Source organism: Nyctibius grandis, chromosome 5, assembly GCF_013368605.1.
Source record: "Nyctibius grandis isolate bNycGra1 chromosome 5, bNycGra1.pri, whole genome shotgun sequence".
Lineage (NCBI taxonomy): Eukaryota > Metazoa > Chordata > Aves > Nyctibiiformes > Nyctibiidae > Nyctibius > Nyctibius grandis.
In genome coordinates this window covers 74458706-74474923 of record NC_090662.1, presented here as the reverse complement: position 1 = coordinate 74474923, position 16218 = coordinate 74458706, and the positions used below count along the sequence as shown (strand labels likewise).

Genomic DNA, 16218 nt, shown 5'->3' with positions numbered 1-16218 from the left:
TGTTTGAGCTATACTCCCTGTGACAGCATTTCCTAGCCTTTAATTTTCCAGGGCTGGCTTGGCTGCTGGCACGGGTGCTGTGGCAGGCTTTGGTGCCTTTTGGGATGTGGAGTGTGGTGAGCCCCAGCAGACAGCTCAGCTGCTGCTGCAGTGAGCAGTACCCAGTGCCTGCACGCTGTGTGCAGGCGGAGGGGCAACAGCTCCATTCAAATAGCTGGTCTTGGGGTTTGTAAGGCACCCCTGACTGCCATACGTTAAAACTGGAGTAAGACCCATTCTGAGGAGGAGTTTCCTAAAGCGGGATGGTATTGGGTGTAGCCATCCTTTGCCTTCTCTCAGAATGTTTTTTCTTGACAGCTAAGTTCTTTGGTCATTAAGCCAAAATTATTTCAGCTTTGGAAAGTATTTGAACAACAGTCCCTGGATGATCAGAGTTGCAGAAGAGAGCGAGGGAGAGAGAGGGAAATTTACCTATATTTACAATTTTTTACCACGTAGTGTCAGAGGGGGTGGCAGATTTGCTCATCGAAGTCCTAGTTTGGTTTGAAGTCAATGGCCTGTTTACAGTGCTTTTATACTTAGATGTAACATGGGAAGTCCAACAGCCTGGCCCATAGCTATTGGAGAAATCACTTTGTCGTGCAAAGCTGGTGCAAGTGTGACAATCTGTACATCTAAGAAGTTCTTGGAAGATGCTGTGGTTTAAAAGGTATAAAGCACTGCCAGGTTTGAACTTAAGCATAGAATAAAGCAGACTCTGGCTGACTTACTCTGTTGATGTGATCAGAGCCATTTCTCCTTAAGAAGCTGAGTAGACAAGCTGAAGTTCTTGTTTCCTCAGATGCTGCCTTCATATCCATGCGATGCCAAGGCCTGTACTCTGAAGACAACATACATTTCAGATTCAAATAATTCTCACTGACCTCTCTTGGAGTTGTTCCAGATTGTGCCAGTCATGCCGGATGAGAATCAGGCTATGTTCCTTTGTAATAGTCAAATGCCTCTCAAAATACTTCTCGCTGTTAAAAATTATCAGACAAATTTGTGGCTATTTTAGGTAGACCTATTTAGAAAAACAGAAATACAAATTCAAGATGCAGATGTGAAGTCAAGTTGTGCATGTCGTCTGAGCCCTGACAACTGTAAACATGTTCTTGGCCTGTCACAAATACACAGTATGTCAGTGAAGTAGGCTGTTTCCCTACTTGGTTTATGCACATGATAATGAATTAAGATCATACAGGGAGTCTTACAAACATCAGGTGAGGCATGACAACCCATCATGATTAGTCAGTAGTACCTTTGAGCCAATAGGCTTTCGGGAAAGTTGGTTCCTTATTGATACTGTGTGTTGTACAATTGTTTAAGTTTGGAAAGGGAAAACCATTTACATCTGACCTCCTAGAATTAATTTAAGACAGAATTATAGCTAAACATGAATATATACAAATATTTTCATGCAGGGGGTATAATACAAATTTTCACAGAGACTCTTTAGAATGCGATTAACTTATGAAGTCTTCCCACCAAGTTCACTAGCAATTAGTTCTCCTTCACAGGTGAAAGTTAAAGCCCTAAGTAATAAGGGTGAATCTAAAGAAATATTTCAGAATTCCATAATCCGTTAACTTTCTTTTAATTTTACTTCATTGATTTAAACACAATGATCCATCAGGTTCCATCAGTCATCAATCATCTTCCATTCTGTAGCTATCATATGAACTGTATTCCAAAGCACTGGATGCAAATTGTGGTATGTGGTGTTAAGATGATCAGAGTCAAAAGGATACCAGTTGGATACTTGTAGTGTCTTTAAATTATTTTTTCATTTACCCATATTTCATGTGTTTTCTTGATCACGTTAATTGGTTGTCTATATTTCTTGTTAAACTGACTGATTTTGCTTTGAGATTCCTTTTCAGAGCTGGTTTTGTCTTTTCCTTCCCTAGGACTCTCCCCTCCTCATTCATCATCCCATTTGCAGTGTCTTTAGTGCAGCCCCATCAAGGGTAGGCATTTTCAAAAAGCTTTTTCTTCTTCTAAGCTTTAGTGCCTAATTAAAGAGGTGGTGGCTGAGAGATAGTGGAAAGCATCATTAAGAGAGTCTGATTTGCTCTTTTCCTTACCTTCTGTGCAAAGGTTTCAGATCAGAATTTGTGAGTAAATGGAATGGCAGCACCCTAAAATATTCCTGTGCTGAGATTTGACAATGGACAGAATACAAGGAGACTGTGCCAGCCCTGTGCCACCAGGAGATGCAGAGAAGAGCAGGACTGGAGAACAAGTCCCATGCGTAACTGTGTTGGGAAAAGCACATGAGTTCTTTCAGATTTGTGATCTGGAAGGCAAAGGCTTCATCACTCGTCAAGACATGCAGGTAAAACAAAATTGGCTATGTGAAATGTGCAGTGAGAGAAGATCCTAAGGCCCTTAATGAGTTGAGACTGATTAATTTAGAGTTAAAAATTGTAACTCTCTCTTCATAACTTTAAAGGGATATGTAGGATTTCAGAGAGATTGTTTTAAGTCTTACGTAATGCTTGCATTTATTTCCACAGACAAAGCAACAAAAAAGCGGAAAATTAAATAAGTGAAGTTTAAAAAAATGCCCCAGGAATTTAATTCCATTCTCATTGAGAAAGTTGAAGCTCCAGTAAATTCTTTTCTTCGCAATTTGCCACAGCATCATGAATGTATTCAGTCCCCCAATTTTATCCTTCTGTTTTTTCAGCAAAATTGTGTAAAGTCTTTTACTTTGACTTCACTTGCCAGACGATGGTGAACTCTTAGGTGGATCATGTATATATGCAGGAAGTATAGAGGAACAGTATTTTAGCATTATTCAGTGTTCACAATAATCTTACCAAATTGTTCTTAAATTGTTTGGGGGGCCAAAATCAGATTTGCTGAAAATATTGATGAAAAATAGCAACTATATAACAAAATCTTTTGAAAATGGGATTGGGTGCATATTGCAGAAATGATTATTTGAACCAGTATGTGGCAGAAAACAAGAACGTATCATGCTTAACATGCAAAGCATAATTTCATTGTGTTCTACTTCACTACTTGTGGATGAAATAAAATTGGGGAGCGGTAGAAAAATAAATTTAGTGCAAACTGCTAGCAACGGAAGCATCTAATATAAAATTTAGAAACCTTGCATATCCTCAGAAACAAAGATGTGTCTATGTATAGGAAAACATATACCTATGTTGAAAAAGCAAAAACCTCATAGTAAATTGCCCAGATTGCTAGCTCTTGAGAGCTTCCTGTGCAGTTGTGTGTTGCTGAGTTTTGTGATGACCTCTGCTAATTCTGCAAAGTTGAAAAAAAAGATAGGAGTGCAGATGCTTGCTGTGCTCTAGGCTCTGCCAATGTACATTATTCCATTGAAGGAACTGAATGCAAACAAACAAATATGTTGTTAGTGGTAATTTTGGTAAATCCAGACCCATAGAGAATTTAATGGATTATAATTTTATTGTCTTTCCAAAAACTGAATGGCATATATTTTCACCTAGTGGAAGACCCATTTATGTATGTGTATATATGTGTATATAAAAAGTGTCAATATCTGTTTTTGCAAAGAATGTAAAAACATTTGTTTCTGTTTGATTGTAGGTTTTATGCTTAGAATGATGATAAATTTGTACTTCAGGTTCTAAAACAGATGTTGCAAAAGATGCAGTAGAAAAAGGGTTGCAAAGAAAGATAAAGTACATTTCTTCTATTTCACCATGAGTATTTGTTTACCATATCTGACAACTTCAGTATGTATGTAAGTGTCTAGTTCATTTAAATAAAGAAATAAGGGTACTCAGAACGCTCGAGATGTTTCTTTATATTTGCTTTTATTTCCTGCTGATCCAATTAAAGATAATATTACAAATACAGACCTTTTGAAGATAGTGGATTATCCTTATTCCTCTCAACCCTTTAGTATTAATTCAACTGAAATCAATGCAGTTCCATTGACAAAAAAAACGGGGTGAGACCCATATCCTCCATTTGACTTCAAAGTAATTTAGTGACAGTGAATAAAAATCTTTTACATTAATACCAGCAATTGAGAAACCCTGATACTTTGAAGCCAGTGATAGCTCTCTTATTGTCCCATCTTCCTTGTAATTCAGTAGTCGATTAATAGAGATTTATTTGGACACCAGTGACAGTAATCTACAATATTTTCTAATGGATTTGGTACCCATTATTTTATTAATATACAGAATAATGATGTTTTATACTGAGCAACTGTACATTAGACATATACTGTTACAGTTATTCATTATGCTTGATTAGAATTAGTTAACTAGAATCCCTGCATTGCAAACATGAGTTTAAAATCAGTATAGTTGATTTTAATTGCACTTTTCATGATGTTCAGTCCTTATAGCAAAGACATAAATCAATAAAGTAAATCAATTTTTTCCTTAAAAGGTACCAAGTGTTGATCACTTTTGCATCCTGCTGTTTGTTAGTTCAGTACTAATTACCATTAATGAAGCATTGCTTCAAATACAAGATGCTAACATTAAGCTTTTTAATCTTTAGTCATGTGATATGAGGCATGATTTTCAACAGAGTGCACTGAATATCTAAAAAGTGCTGAGTATCTAACTTCAGTGGAACAGATCTTGCAAAAAAAGTATTCTGATGGTTCTATGATATAGTAATTATATTAAGGATTTACTCCTCCCTGATTATATCATGCTGTTTATTTTGAGATTATGTTAATACTGGTTGGTTGGAATTTTTCATTCAGTTTCAAAATATCAAATGTGCTCAACTTTCAAACAAATGAGGCTTTCTAAAATTCCAAAGAAAGCAAACTCTACTGGAGACTTGAAACCACAGCTTTGCACTTTGGGCCTTGAAGCTGTCATGAGTAACAAGAATTAGTGTTGCAAAATGTTTTGTTTTAATGCATATAGCAGAATTGAGTTCAGATCTTGCTTTTAGCTATTTGACCTCTGTCTTTTTATTTAGCAAGTAAAAGCTTGGTATTTTCGGATAAGTAAGCACAAATGTCATGAAAGCACAGAGCATATTGGGTGGCAATGTAGATAATTTCTCTTTAAGCTCCAGTGGTATGTTTGGATATCTTTTACTACTTTTTTTTTTTTTTTTTTAATTTTTAAGAGCCTCATATTGAAAGGATTTACGTATTTTTACTGTAAGCCCAAAATGAGCAAATAAACAAAAACACACCTATGAGACCAACAATAACCTTTTGTTTTCCTAAAAAAAACAACCAGACAAAAAAAACCCTTAAAACTTTTTTTGAAGAATAAAAGCAAGAGCTTGGGAAAACATTGACTTAATCTTAGTAACAATGTTAAGTGTGGCGCCAGTTCATCAAAGTCAGTAAATCATCCTCAGGGAATTTAATGGAGCAAAATGTTGGTACATTCTTCAAAATCTCCTATTTTCATATTTTTTCAAGAAAATGCAAGTAATTGTGATGTTTTCTACTGCAAAATTAGTATAATTCAGTTCAGAATTTGAACCCTGCAATAGGGCACTCCAGCTGTAGTTGGAGAAGCGTATATTTATCAGTTACATTTGCAGCAAGACCCACAAGCAGTTGTACTGGAATAGCAGGTGGCTCTGTTCATGACCCTGTCAGAAGAAGACAGCCAGCTCTCAAGAAGCACACCTTCAGCAGGTCCTAAAGATCTGGCAGTAGGAGTACAGTTTCTGTTTTTCTAAGTGTAAAAAGAGTAATTTGTCTGAAGCATCTCCTCCCTCATCAGTGCTGTGTAGGCAGTAAGAATTTTACAATAGAAGCCAATTTTAAAAAGTTTCCCTTTAGATCTAAGATATTAAAATCCAAAGCTTTGGGAAAACGGGTGTGTTTAAGTGAGAAACTGATAGTAAGTCAGGTGTATTGCTTATGAAGTAACTTATTTAGACTGAGTGTACATCAAATTTTATTAGTTTTTTGGAAGCAGGCAGCAGTGCACATTTAATCCTGTTCAGAAATCCCTTTGGGACTACTCCAGATACTTCTGTGCTTTAGAAGCTCTGTTGCTTTACCTTCTCAAGATCACCTTGGAATTCCTTCTACTGCTCTTCCTCTCAACTCATACAGGTTTATAAGGTATACCCTAAACCTTTTGTTGAAGCCAGGGAAGTCCTGTTAATGCACTCAGCCACTTCTTACTGTGGCTATATTGTATATTGAATAATGGTTTCTATTGTTCTTGGATTGCAGGAGAGACTTCCTTGGTCCCTAAATCCCTTCCCCACAGTGGAAGAGATGAGCACTTTTGTCCTGATGAACTTTATCAACCTATTAGCTTGCAATTTTAATATGTTGTATATACAATAGGAGTTCAGGGAATGGATTAAAATATTAACTAATAAAGCAGAGGACTTCACTGGTGTATATTTATATTGCTTCCCAAGCTGAGGGAAGGTTTTGCTCTACTTAGTGCTGTCTCCCAGTGGAAATCCTTGCCATTGTGGTTGTTTGCCACTCCAGTTTTCTCCTGTTTCTGGGAATCTGTCTATACTGTTAAAAGGATTACAGTAAAACCATTAGGGCCAGATTTAAAGAAATTTTTTTATTCTTTTATGCTTGTCTTCTCAGGAAAAAATACGTGATTTTATGAAGCTGATTTCATGAAGTTTTGTCTTTTTTGGTGTGAGCATCCTGCATTTCAGAAATAGACAGTCATAAACTACATTTAACTCATCACAGAAGCATCAGGTTTGCTCTTTGGACCATGCAGGTTTCTTAGCTTTGCTTTATTTATTTATTTATGTATTTACACATTTTAAAGCAGCTTTAATTAGGACAGTATACCCTCTATAATGTTCTTGTTTAGAGAGTCTCTTGCTTGACCTCATGACGTGGAAGGAGCTGGCAAGTTTGCCCAGCTGCATGATAATCAAGCCATTTCACCAAGATCATCAAGCCATTTCACCAGGATGCTGAGACTCCACGTCGAATTCTACCTCTTCCCTGTGTGATTGGAATCTGTGTTACAAGGAGGTTGTTCTCACTGCTCTGTCATAAAGGATGCATAAAGGCAAATAATGAAGTCATAAAAGAAAATCTCCATCAGTTGATGGTGTTTTACTCTGTGATGTATTTGAATTTTCACTCTTGGAAACAAAAGGATCTGTCCTTCTGTATTATGGATGTTCTGTATGGATGTCTTCCTCTCATTTTATAGTACTTGGTAAAGTTGCTGCATGTTTTGTCATTTCAGAGACTGCATCCTGAGTTACCTCTTAGCCTGGAAGAGCTTGAAAAAGTTTTTGTTACGTTGGATGCTGATGGCAATGGCTCACTTACCCCAAAGGAGTTCATCACAGGATTCAGTGAGTTTGGAAAGCATGTCTCTTGTATAGAGCTTCATTCATATTCTATACTGTCTGCATCAATAAAGAAGCGTTTTATCTTAACAATACACTTAACGATGCATGCGGGGAGCCAGACTATTCCCTAGATAAAGCAGATATATGTAACAGATGAAGAAGTGGTCAAATTATGTCTATAAGTAGACAAAGGGTTCCAGGATCTTTCTCTTCTGTGTAAGATGGCAGGCCATAGCATGATATGAGACATATGATGTTACCATCTGAATTACACCTGTTTTAAGCTGTGGAATAGATCTGTGAACAAATTTTGGAAAGTTTCCCGTGGGGAAAAAAAATCTTGTGTTTTATTTAGTATCAGGTCATACGACCTGAGAGATTATTAAGATTATCTCGAAGATTAATATAAGACAATGTTGAAAATGTGTTAATACCACTGTCACAGAATCACAGAATCACAGAATGTTAGGGATTGGAAGGGACCTCGAAAGATCATCTAGTCCAATCCCCCTGCCGGAGCAGGATTACCTAGACCATATCACACAGGAACGCGTCCAGGCGGGTTTTGAAAGTCTCCAGAGAAGGAGACTTCACAACCTCTCTGGGCAGCCTGTTCCAGTGTTCGGTCACCCTCACCGTAAAGAAGTTTTTCCTCATATTTAAGTGGAACCTCCTGTGTTCCAGCTTGCACCCATTGCCCCTTGTCCTGTCAATGGATGTCACTGAGAAGAGCCTGGCTCTATCCTCATGACACTTGCCCTTTACATATTTATAAACATTAATTAGGTCACCCCTCAGTCTCCTCTTCTCCAACTGTCCTTAGAGCTGTGGGAATGCTTTCCACAACAAATTAATTCTTCAAGTGATGTTACTTTATTTCGAAACAGGATGAGGCAATTACTATTACTGCATGATGGGAGCTTGTAAGTGCCTGCTTTGCAACAGCACTCTTACTGTCGCGTTCTCTGTGTTTGTGAAAGGGTTGTTTTCTCCTCAGCTGTGAGGTTCCAGATAGATGACAATGTTAGTGAGACTGTGTTTGGTTGTTTATGCAGAATCAGTTTTGTACTTAAGTTTTAGCTCTGCTGACTACATCAAGTTTAAGCATTTTCTCTAGAAAACGGAATCTCTTTTATGTGTGAACTGTAACATTAAATCTCCATTTAAATAGTCTGCATAGGCCCAGCAACTAGGACCTTCATTTTTGTTTGCAAATCATCGATCGTTTGAAATTTTAATTCTCTCATGTCCCACTTCTCCCATTTTAGATCTAGATCAAGTATCTTAATAAAGAGTATGCTTTAATCTGCAAATTGCCATTATTTAAAAATGAAATAGTGTATTACTACTTTACTTATCATAAGTAAATTATACATATTTCTTAGTTAAATGAAGATTATTTTTGTAAGTAGTCCCTGCAAAACCAAAATTTCTGTTAAGGGAGGTTGTGTGGCTGCCATCTCCAGCAGCTCCAGAGCCTGGGGATTCCTCCTGCCCAAGTACTGGAGCCCAGTCCAGAGACCCAGGTGGATGTGGCCGCTGCTTTCCTGTTTGCAGGTTCAACTGGTAGTGAAGTTAAACATGTATCCCAGAGACACCCACACATGTGCACACATAGACACACAAAGGACATGGACACAGCAGGCTACACAGACTGCCACAGATAAGGCGCTGCCTTCAACAGCACCTATGGATAGGATTCACATAAAACATAAGGATAGACAGTGTAAAGCATGCTACATTTTAACCTGCTACACAGGATTGACAGGTATTTTCTAGGGATCCAGGCCGGGTAGTCATACATTTGGCTAGGTGATGATGTTGGCATTCCCAGTAGAAGCAGAAGCTGTACTAGATAAAGGCTGCTTTAGAAAACTAGAGAATGGAGAAAGCAGAGTAATGTCTGGATAAAACTTTTACTGTACCAATTAGTGTGGGAGAATCCCATTCATATTTCTAAATGGTGGCAAATCTGAAATTTACTGTAACCTCTCTTTGCAACATATTCTATTGTCTTTGTTGTCAACATGCTCTGCTGGGTGCTAGGAGAAAAAATGCAAGATAGAGTTGATAAAACCATAAAACCATGCCAGTATTTCTGTTTCCTTGGGTCTATGGTAACTTCTGTACTAGAATTTAGAATATAACCAAAGATCCTCTGCAGAAAATGAGAATACTCCTTTTGTGTAGATTGCTTAAACATTCTGACTTGCAGATGTTCAATAAAATAGCTGACACATTTGGAGTTTGATGGAATGTATCTTGTCTTCATCAACTGAGCACAAGTGCATTGATTATTCATGTGGCAGTTTCACTTCTGCATCCTCACTGTGCAACTACTGTACTTCTTTCTTCCTTTTTTTTTAATGGATGTAGCTAAAAAACCTGTAGCTGCTTGTTTTAGTATTCTTTGCAGGTCTCTGTTTTTGTCTCTCTTGTCTACATATATATATATATATATACACACCCTTTTAATCTCAAATTCTGAGACAGTTTCAAGCTTCACCTGTTTGTTAGTTTACTTGAACCCTTCAGAGCACTTGACTTCAGCAATATCTCTTCTTGCTTAGCCTCACATTTAATTGAAATGGAATCAACGCATTTGTCAATCTATGGTTATTTCTTATAATAAAATCTTCTATAGTGTTCTCAACACTTACTAGAGGAAATGCAACATCATATGTTGTTGGCTAGTGAAAAATTGTTGAGAAAGTCTCATGACTTTCATGAAAGTCTCTCATGACTATGATGTGGTGTCAATAGCCAGGAATATCTGAATCACAGAATGGTTGAGGTTGGAAGGGACCTCTGGAGGTCATCTGGTCCAACCCCCCTGCTCAAGCAGGGCCACCTCAAGCCAGTTGCCTAGGACTATGTCCAGACAGCTTTTGAATATCTCCAAGGAGGGAGACTCCACAACCTCCCTTGGACAACCTGTGCCAGTGCTTGGTTACCCTCACAGTAGAAAAGTGTTTCCTGATATTCAGATGGAACCTCCTGTGTTTCAGTTTGTGCTCATTGCCTCTTGTCCTGTCACTGGACACCACTGAAAAAAAGCCCAGCTCTGTCCTCTTTGCACTCTCCGTTCACATATATGTATATATTGATTATATCCCTGAGCCTTCTCTTCTCTAGGCTAAACATTCCCAGCCCTCTCAGCCTTTCCTCACATGAGAGATGCTCCAGTCCCTTAATCATCTTTGTGGCCCTTTATTGGACTCTATCCAGTATGTCCACATCTCTCTTGTACTGAGGAGCCCAGAATTGGACACAGAACTCCAGGTGTGGCCTCCCCAGGGCTGGATAAAGGGGAAGGATCACTTTCCTCAACCTGCTGCCAATACTCTGTCTAATGCAGCCCAGGATACCATTAGCCTTCTTTGCAGTAAGGGCACATTGCTGGGTCCTGTTCAACCTGGTGTCCATCAGGATACCCAGGTCCTTTTCTGCCAAGCTGCTTTGCAGCTGGGTGGCCTCCAGCATATATTGGTGTGTGGGGTTGTGTCCTGGTTTCATTGGGATTTTGTTTCAGTTTGTGGCCAGCCATGGTGATCAAGGCCCTTAGCAGTTAAATCCAGGGCAGCTGACCCAGGCTGGCCACAGGTGTATTCTATATCATTGACATCAAGTTCACTATAAAAGGGAGGGCTTGATGGGGAGAGGTAAGGTTGTTTTTACTCTCCTCTCTTCTAGCCTCTCTTTTTCTCATTGCCAATGATTGGTATTCCTGGAATGACCTGCTGCAACTCTGTAGCTAAGTATACTTTAGTGTGTTTTGTGTTATTGTTGATATTGGTTTCTTGATTTTATTAAATCTGTTCAACTTTAACCCACAAGTCTTCCTCCTTTTCCCAATTTTCTTCCTTGGTTGGGGTAGGGACATTGGGTGAGAGTAAAACTGTTATTGTTTAGGTCCGGGTGCGGGCTAAACGAAGACAGGTTGTTCCTCCCCAGGTGCAGGACTTTGCACTTCCCCTTGTTGAACTTCATGAAGTTCCTGTCAGCCCATTTCTCCAGACTGTTGAGGTCCCTCTGGATGGCCGCACAACCCTCTGGTGTATCACCCACTCCTCCCAGTTTAGTGTCATCTGCAAACTTGCTGAGGGTACACTCTGCCCCATCATCCAGGTTATTAATGAAGATGTTAAACTGAACTGGACTCAGTATTGATCCCTGGGGTACATGCTAGTCGCTGGCCTCCAACTAGACTTTGCACCACTGATCACCACACTCTGGGCCTGGCTGTTCATCCACTTTTCAGTCCACCTCACTAAATGCGCATCCAGCCAATATCTACCCCTCTCCCCTCATCTACCAGGCCAGTCACTTCATAACAGAAGTTTATCAAGTTGGTCAAGCATGACTTCCCCTTGGTAAATACATGCTGACTACTCCTGATGATTTTCTCATCCTTAATGTGTCTGGAAATGGTTTCCAAGATTAGGTGCTCCATCACTTTCCCAGGGATCAAGGTTAGGCTGACTAGCCTGTGGTTCCTTGGATCTTTTTTCCTGCCCTTTTTGAAGATTGGGGTGACATTTGCTTTCCTCCAGTCTTCTGGCACTTCTCCCAGTCACCATGATCAATCTAAGATTATCAAGAGTGGCCTCACAGCGACATATGCCAGCTCCCTTAGCACTGCTGGGTGCATCCCATTAGGGCCCATGGGCTTATATATGTCCAGTTTACTTAAGTATTCCGTGACTTAATTGATCGTCTTCCACCAAGGGTACATCTTCCTTGCACCAGCCTTTCTCTCTGATCTCTGGGACCTGGGATTCTTGAAGGCCAGTCTTGCTAGTAAAGACTGAGGCAAAGAAGGCATTCAGTACTTCCGCATTTTTGCCTGGCTGCTTATTCATTAGGATGGAGCTCTCTTGAACTTGGAGGAGATGATCCTTGAATATTAACCAGCTTTCTTCGGCCCCTCTTCCCTCCAGGGCCATAACCCTCTCCTGAAGGCCAGGGATATGAGCTTGCTTTTCACCCTCCTCATTGCCCTCCAGATCCTGAACTCCACCATCTCATGGTTACTGCAGCCAAGGCTTTCTTCTCACTTTCACATCCCCAACGAGAGCCTCCTTGTTGGTGGGTATGAAGTCCAGCAGACCATCTCTCCTCATTGTCTCCTCTGTCACTTGGAGGAGGAAGTTATCATCAATGCACTCCAGGAACCTCCTAGTTTGCTTATGTCCCACTGTATTGTTCCTTCAACAGATATCAGGGTGGTTGAAGTCCCCCATGAGGACCAGGGCCTGCGAACATGAGGCTGTTCCTTTCTGTCTGTAGAAGGTCTCATCCACTTGTTCTTCCTGGTTGGGTGGCCTATAGCAGACACCCACTATACTGACCCCTTTGCCTGTCCTCTCTTTAATCCTAACCCGTAAGCTCTCCATCAGCTCCTCTTCTGTCCCCGCACAGAGCTCCATGCATTTCAGCTGCTCTCTCACATAAAGGGCAACTCTCCTTCCTCGTCTTCCCTTCCTGTCCTTCCTAAAGAGCCTGTATCCCTCCATTGCAACACTCCAGTCATGGGAACCATCCCACCACGTCTCCATGATCCGATCTTTCTGTTATTAATAGAAATATCTCAAATAGATGGAAGAAACTGCTGTAGGGGTCAAGTTTAGGGGAATTAAAATGCATGTGAGTCAAATGGAGGGAAATAAGTGTTAATAAAGTATAGCTTTCTATATACAGTTTGTATAGGAATTTGAGGTGTGTCTTTGATCATGCACTAAAAAGAATTTTAGAATAGGAGGTACATTTTATCAGTAGCAATGCTGTGGTTATTTTAGATTCCTAACTTCTGTTTAAGCATATCAAGAAATAAGGCCACAATGTTTATCAAGTGCTTGTTGCTGCAATTTATGCCTTTTGTTTATGGAGATCTGAAGTTTTTCAGTATGTTTGTGAATTTTGAGGTGAGTGATTTACTGAAGGTTAGACTTTAAACTGAGGACAAAGGATCCTCTTGCCATGCCTCATCCTTTTGTTGTTTCATTATACTCCCTTTTCTTGTAAACAAATGTACATGTTTCCATCACAAATTATATTTACTGTAAAATTTGATCCTTAGTATGTTGATCTTTAATGACATTGCTTCTTATAGTAAATTCTGAAAATGCTGACATGTGTAATTTCTAATTTTTAGGCCAGTTTCTTTTGGGGCAGATTGCTTTGAGTAATGAGATGATGCAGCAATCAGAAGGTGAAACAGCCTGCCCACTTAAATGCGAAGAGACCGTGAGTAATGATGAGGATGAAGAATTCCAGTTCTCAAATCTGATGGATCGTCTTGGAGCTAAAAAGGTTTTGGATGAGTGAGTCTTTGCAGCAATAGTAACAGATTATATGATCTTTTATGATTCAGCTCTGGGTTTGATTTTAATGGATCCAAGACGAATGATGAGAACCAAGGCTGCTCATAACACCGTGATTCTTTAAAAATGAATTTTCTTGGTTGTCAGAGATGACAAAATGCCATTCAACCAAGATTTCCAAGACCAAAACTGTTGTACTGCAGCCATATGAAATGTGTTTGTGCCATATGAAAGCTATACCATTAATCCCCTGACATACCATGGGTTTTGAACGTAGATAATTTCTAGCATGTAATACACAAATGCGACTGATTTCCAATGAAATAATGCATGATGACTGCTTTTTTTGGCAAGGGCTGTGTTTAAAACGCACCTGTTAGCCATAAGAAAGAATGTTTTCTCCCCTTTTTCTGTTTTTTTCTCTCCTCCATGCATAATCGCATGTTGCGATGGCTCTGATAACACTACCTCTTCCAGGACCAGCATGACTGACACTGAAACGCAGAATGCCAAAATGCTCTAAGAGCTTCTTGTGTGTTGGTCTGACATTCATTGGTCAGTCACAATGAATGTTCTAGATCAAAAAAAAAGCATGGGACAAACATGGGAGAGAATCCAGACATATAGTAGGAATGTTTAAGAAATGCATCAGTGATCCTTACCATGAAATAAAAGTACTTATCAGTGCTTCTCTTCTCCTGACTGCCTGTTACTGGAAAGAATTGATTGTCAGTCATCCTGAAAGGCTTTCATTATGAAGAGATTTTTATCACCCACTTTTTCTATCCTTATCCTCATTTGTCCTTTAAATATAGCACTCTTTGCTGGCTAGGTTCAGGCTTACAATGTACATGGAAGAGAATGAGTCAGGAAGAAACAAACAAAAGTTGTTCAGGAGAATTTTGGCAAAGTATTAAAAAACCCATTATCATTCACAGGAGAACCTCTTTTTTTCAGTATCTGCTGAACAGATTGGAAACAAAACATTCTCTTGGTAAATCTTTAAATCAAAATTTTCAAGATGTCATGTTCTGATTTTTGTAGCAGTCCCACTGTGGAATTAAAATGGGTTGAAAATGAAAGAAGACAGTACAAATGCAATTTGTTAACTTGTCTAAGTAACTTAGGAAATGAATCTCATTCATTTTTCATGAGCAAGTGTTTTTGATTAGCTTTCCCACTGTCCCCTCCCCACTAGATTCATGGGATCTTCTTTACTTCTAATAGAAGTGATGGGATGGTACAGTGTATCTAATCTATCTCCTTTTTTATTCATTCCTGTTTAGATTAAGTGTCTGGCAAGTCACCCACTAAACAAGCAGTTCCTATGGTTCTTTGCAGTCATGCATTACCAAACTTTATGAGGTGTTTTTTTGAATAAATGCAATTTCCATAATTTCCCACCCACCTCATTCTTTTAAAATCTGGCACTGCTTAAGTAACCCTTGTTTTTAATAAGCCTTATGTTTTGACTAGTGATGCCCTGAAGCCTCCATCCACTGGGATGCTATGAACATTTATTGCAGCCTGAGAAATGTTCTCTCTTAATGAATGATCTCTTATTCCAGTGAGAGTGATGTGAAGCAACTTTGGTTGCAGCTGAGAAAAGACGAACCTCATTTACTTTCCAATTTTGAAGAGTTCCTGGTCAGAATTTTTTCACAGCTCCAAGAAGCGGATAATGAAAAGAATGAGTTGGAATGTGCTCTAAAAAAGTTAGTACTTCTCTTTGCTGGGCTGTTCGTTTAGTTTTACAGCTGTCTTACCTACTAGTTGAACCTTTGAAATAAACAAGGTATTTCAGTGAAGAACTATAATCACAAGAGTTCCCGTAACATAAAATTCTATTAGTCATGAAGAGTACTAGTAAAATTATTTATAATGCAGAACAGTCTGAAATCACATTTTCTCTTCCAGTTAACAGATTTTGTTGACTGAAATTCTTTTGCAGATGTCTATTATTGCATTACAGTTTTAGGACAATGGTAAGCAATTCACTTCTACTTAATCAGTTTGATTCCGGAGGTCAGATTTACCAGTAAATTGTCTGTAAATTGTCTGTGTGTTTTGCAAACATTGCGTGCAGAAAAACTATAAATCTGGATTAAGTGGCCAGAGAAATTAGAGGTTTAAGATGTTAAAGCAGCACAAAGCACTGATGCCAGTGAAAATGTAAGTTCACAAATATATATAAAACAAACATATGAAATATAGTAAACAATATATAGTGGTTTTATATATAAAAATGTATATATAAAATGTGTATGTATATAAACAAATATATAAAACACATATGTAAAAACAAATATATAAGAACTAAAAATTAATAGATCATCCTTTAATATGTAGCTATCTAGGGGGAAAAAATTGTCATGCTAAATCTAAACAGAATGCAAAATGATGCTTATAGTTGAAGTTCCCCTGCATTTTTATTATAAAATGTCACTTCTGAATTTCAGATTCTTACAGATTGAGTAATAAAGGCAAATATATAGTTGAACATTTGCTTCATATGTTCAGCACTCTCCTGGCTATTCTGAGAATGCCACAAGGCTTCTGAAGAAAG

General features: G+C 38.7%; 1 protein-coding gene across 1 annotated transcript in view; it reads left to right on the top strand.

Moving 5' to 3' along the window:
- Positions 1 to 2168: 2168 nt before the first annotated feature.
- CRACR2A (calcium release activated channel regulator 2A) overlaps positions 2169 to 16218 on the top strand; it is a 54083-nt gene continuing 40033 nt past the window's right edge. Inside the window, 4 exon segments of the mRNA XM_068400475.1 lie at positions 2169 to 2377; positions 7221 to 7332; positions 13484 to 13652; positions 15221 to 15367. Coding sequence (XP_068256576.1) covers positions 2210 to 2377; positions 7221 to 7332; positions 13484 to 13652; positions 15221 to 15367 — 596 coding nt within the window. The 5' untranslated portion in view covers positions 2169 to 2209.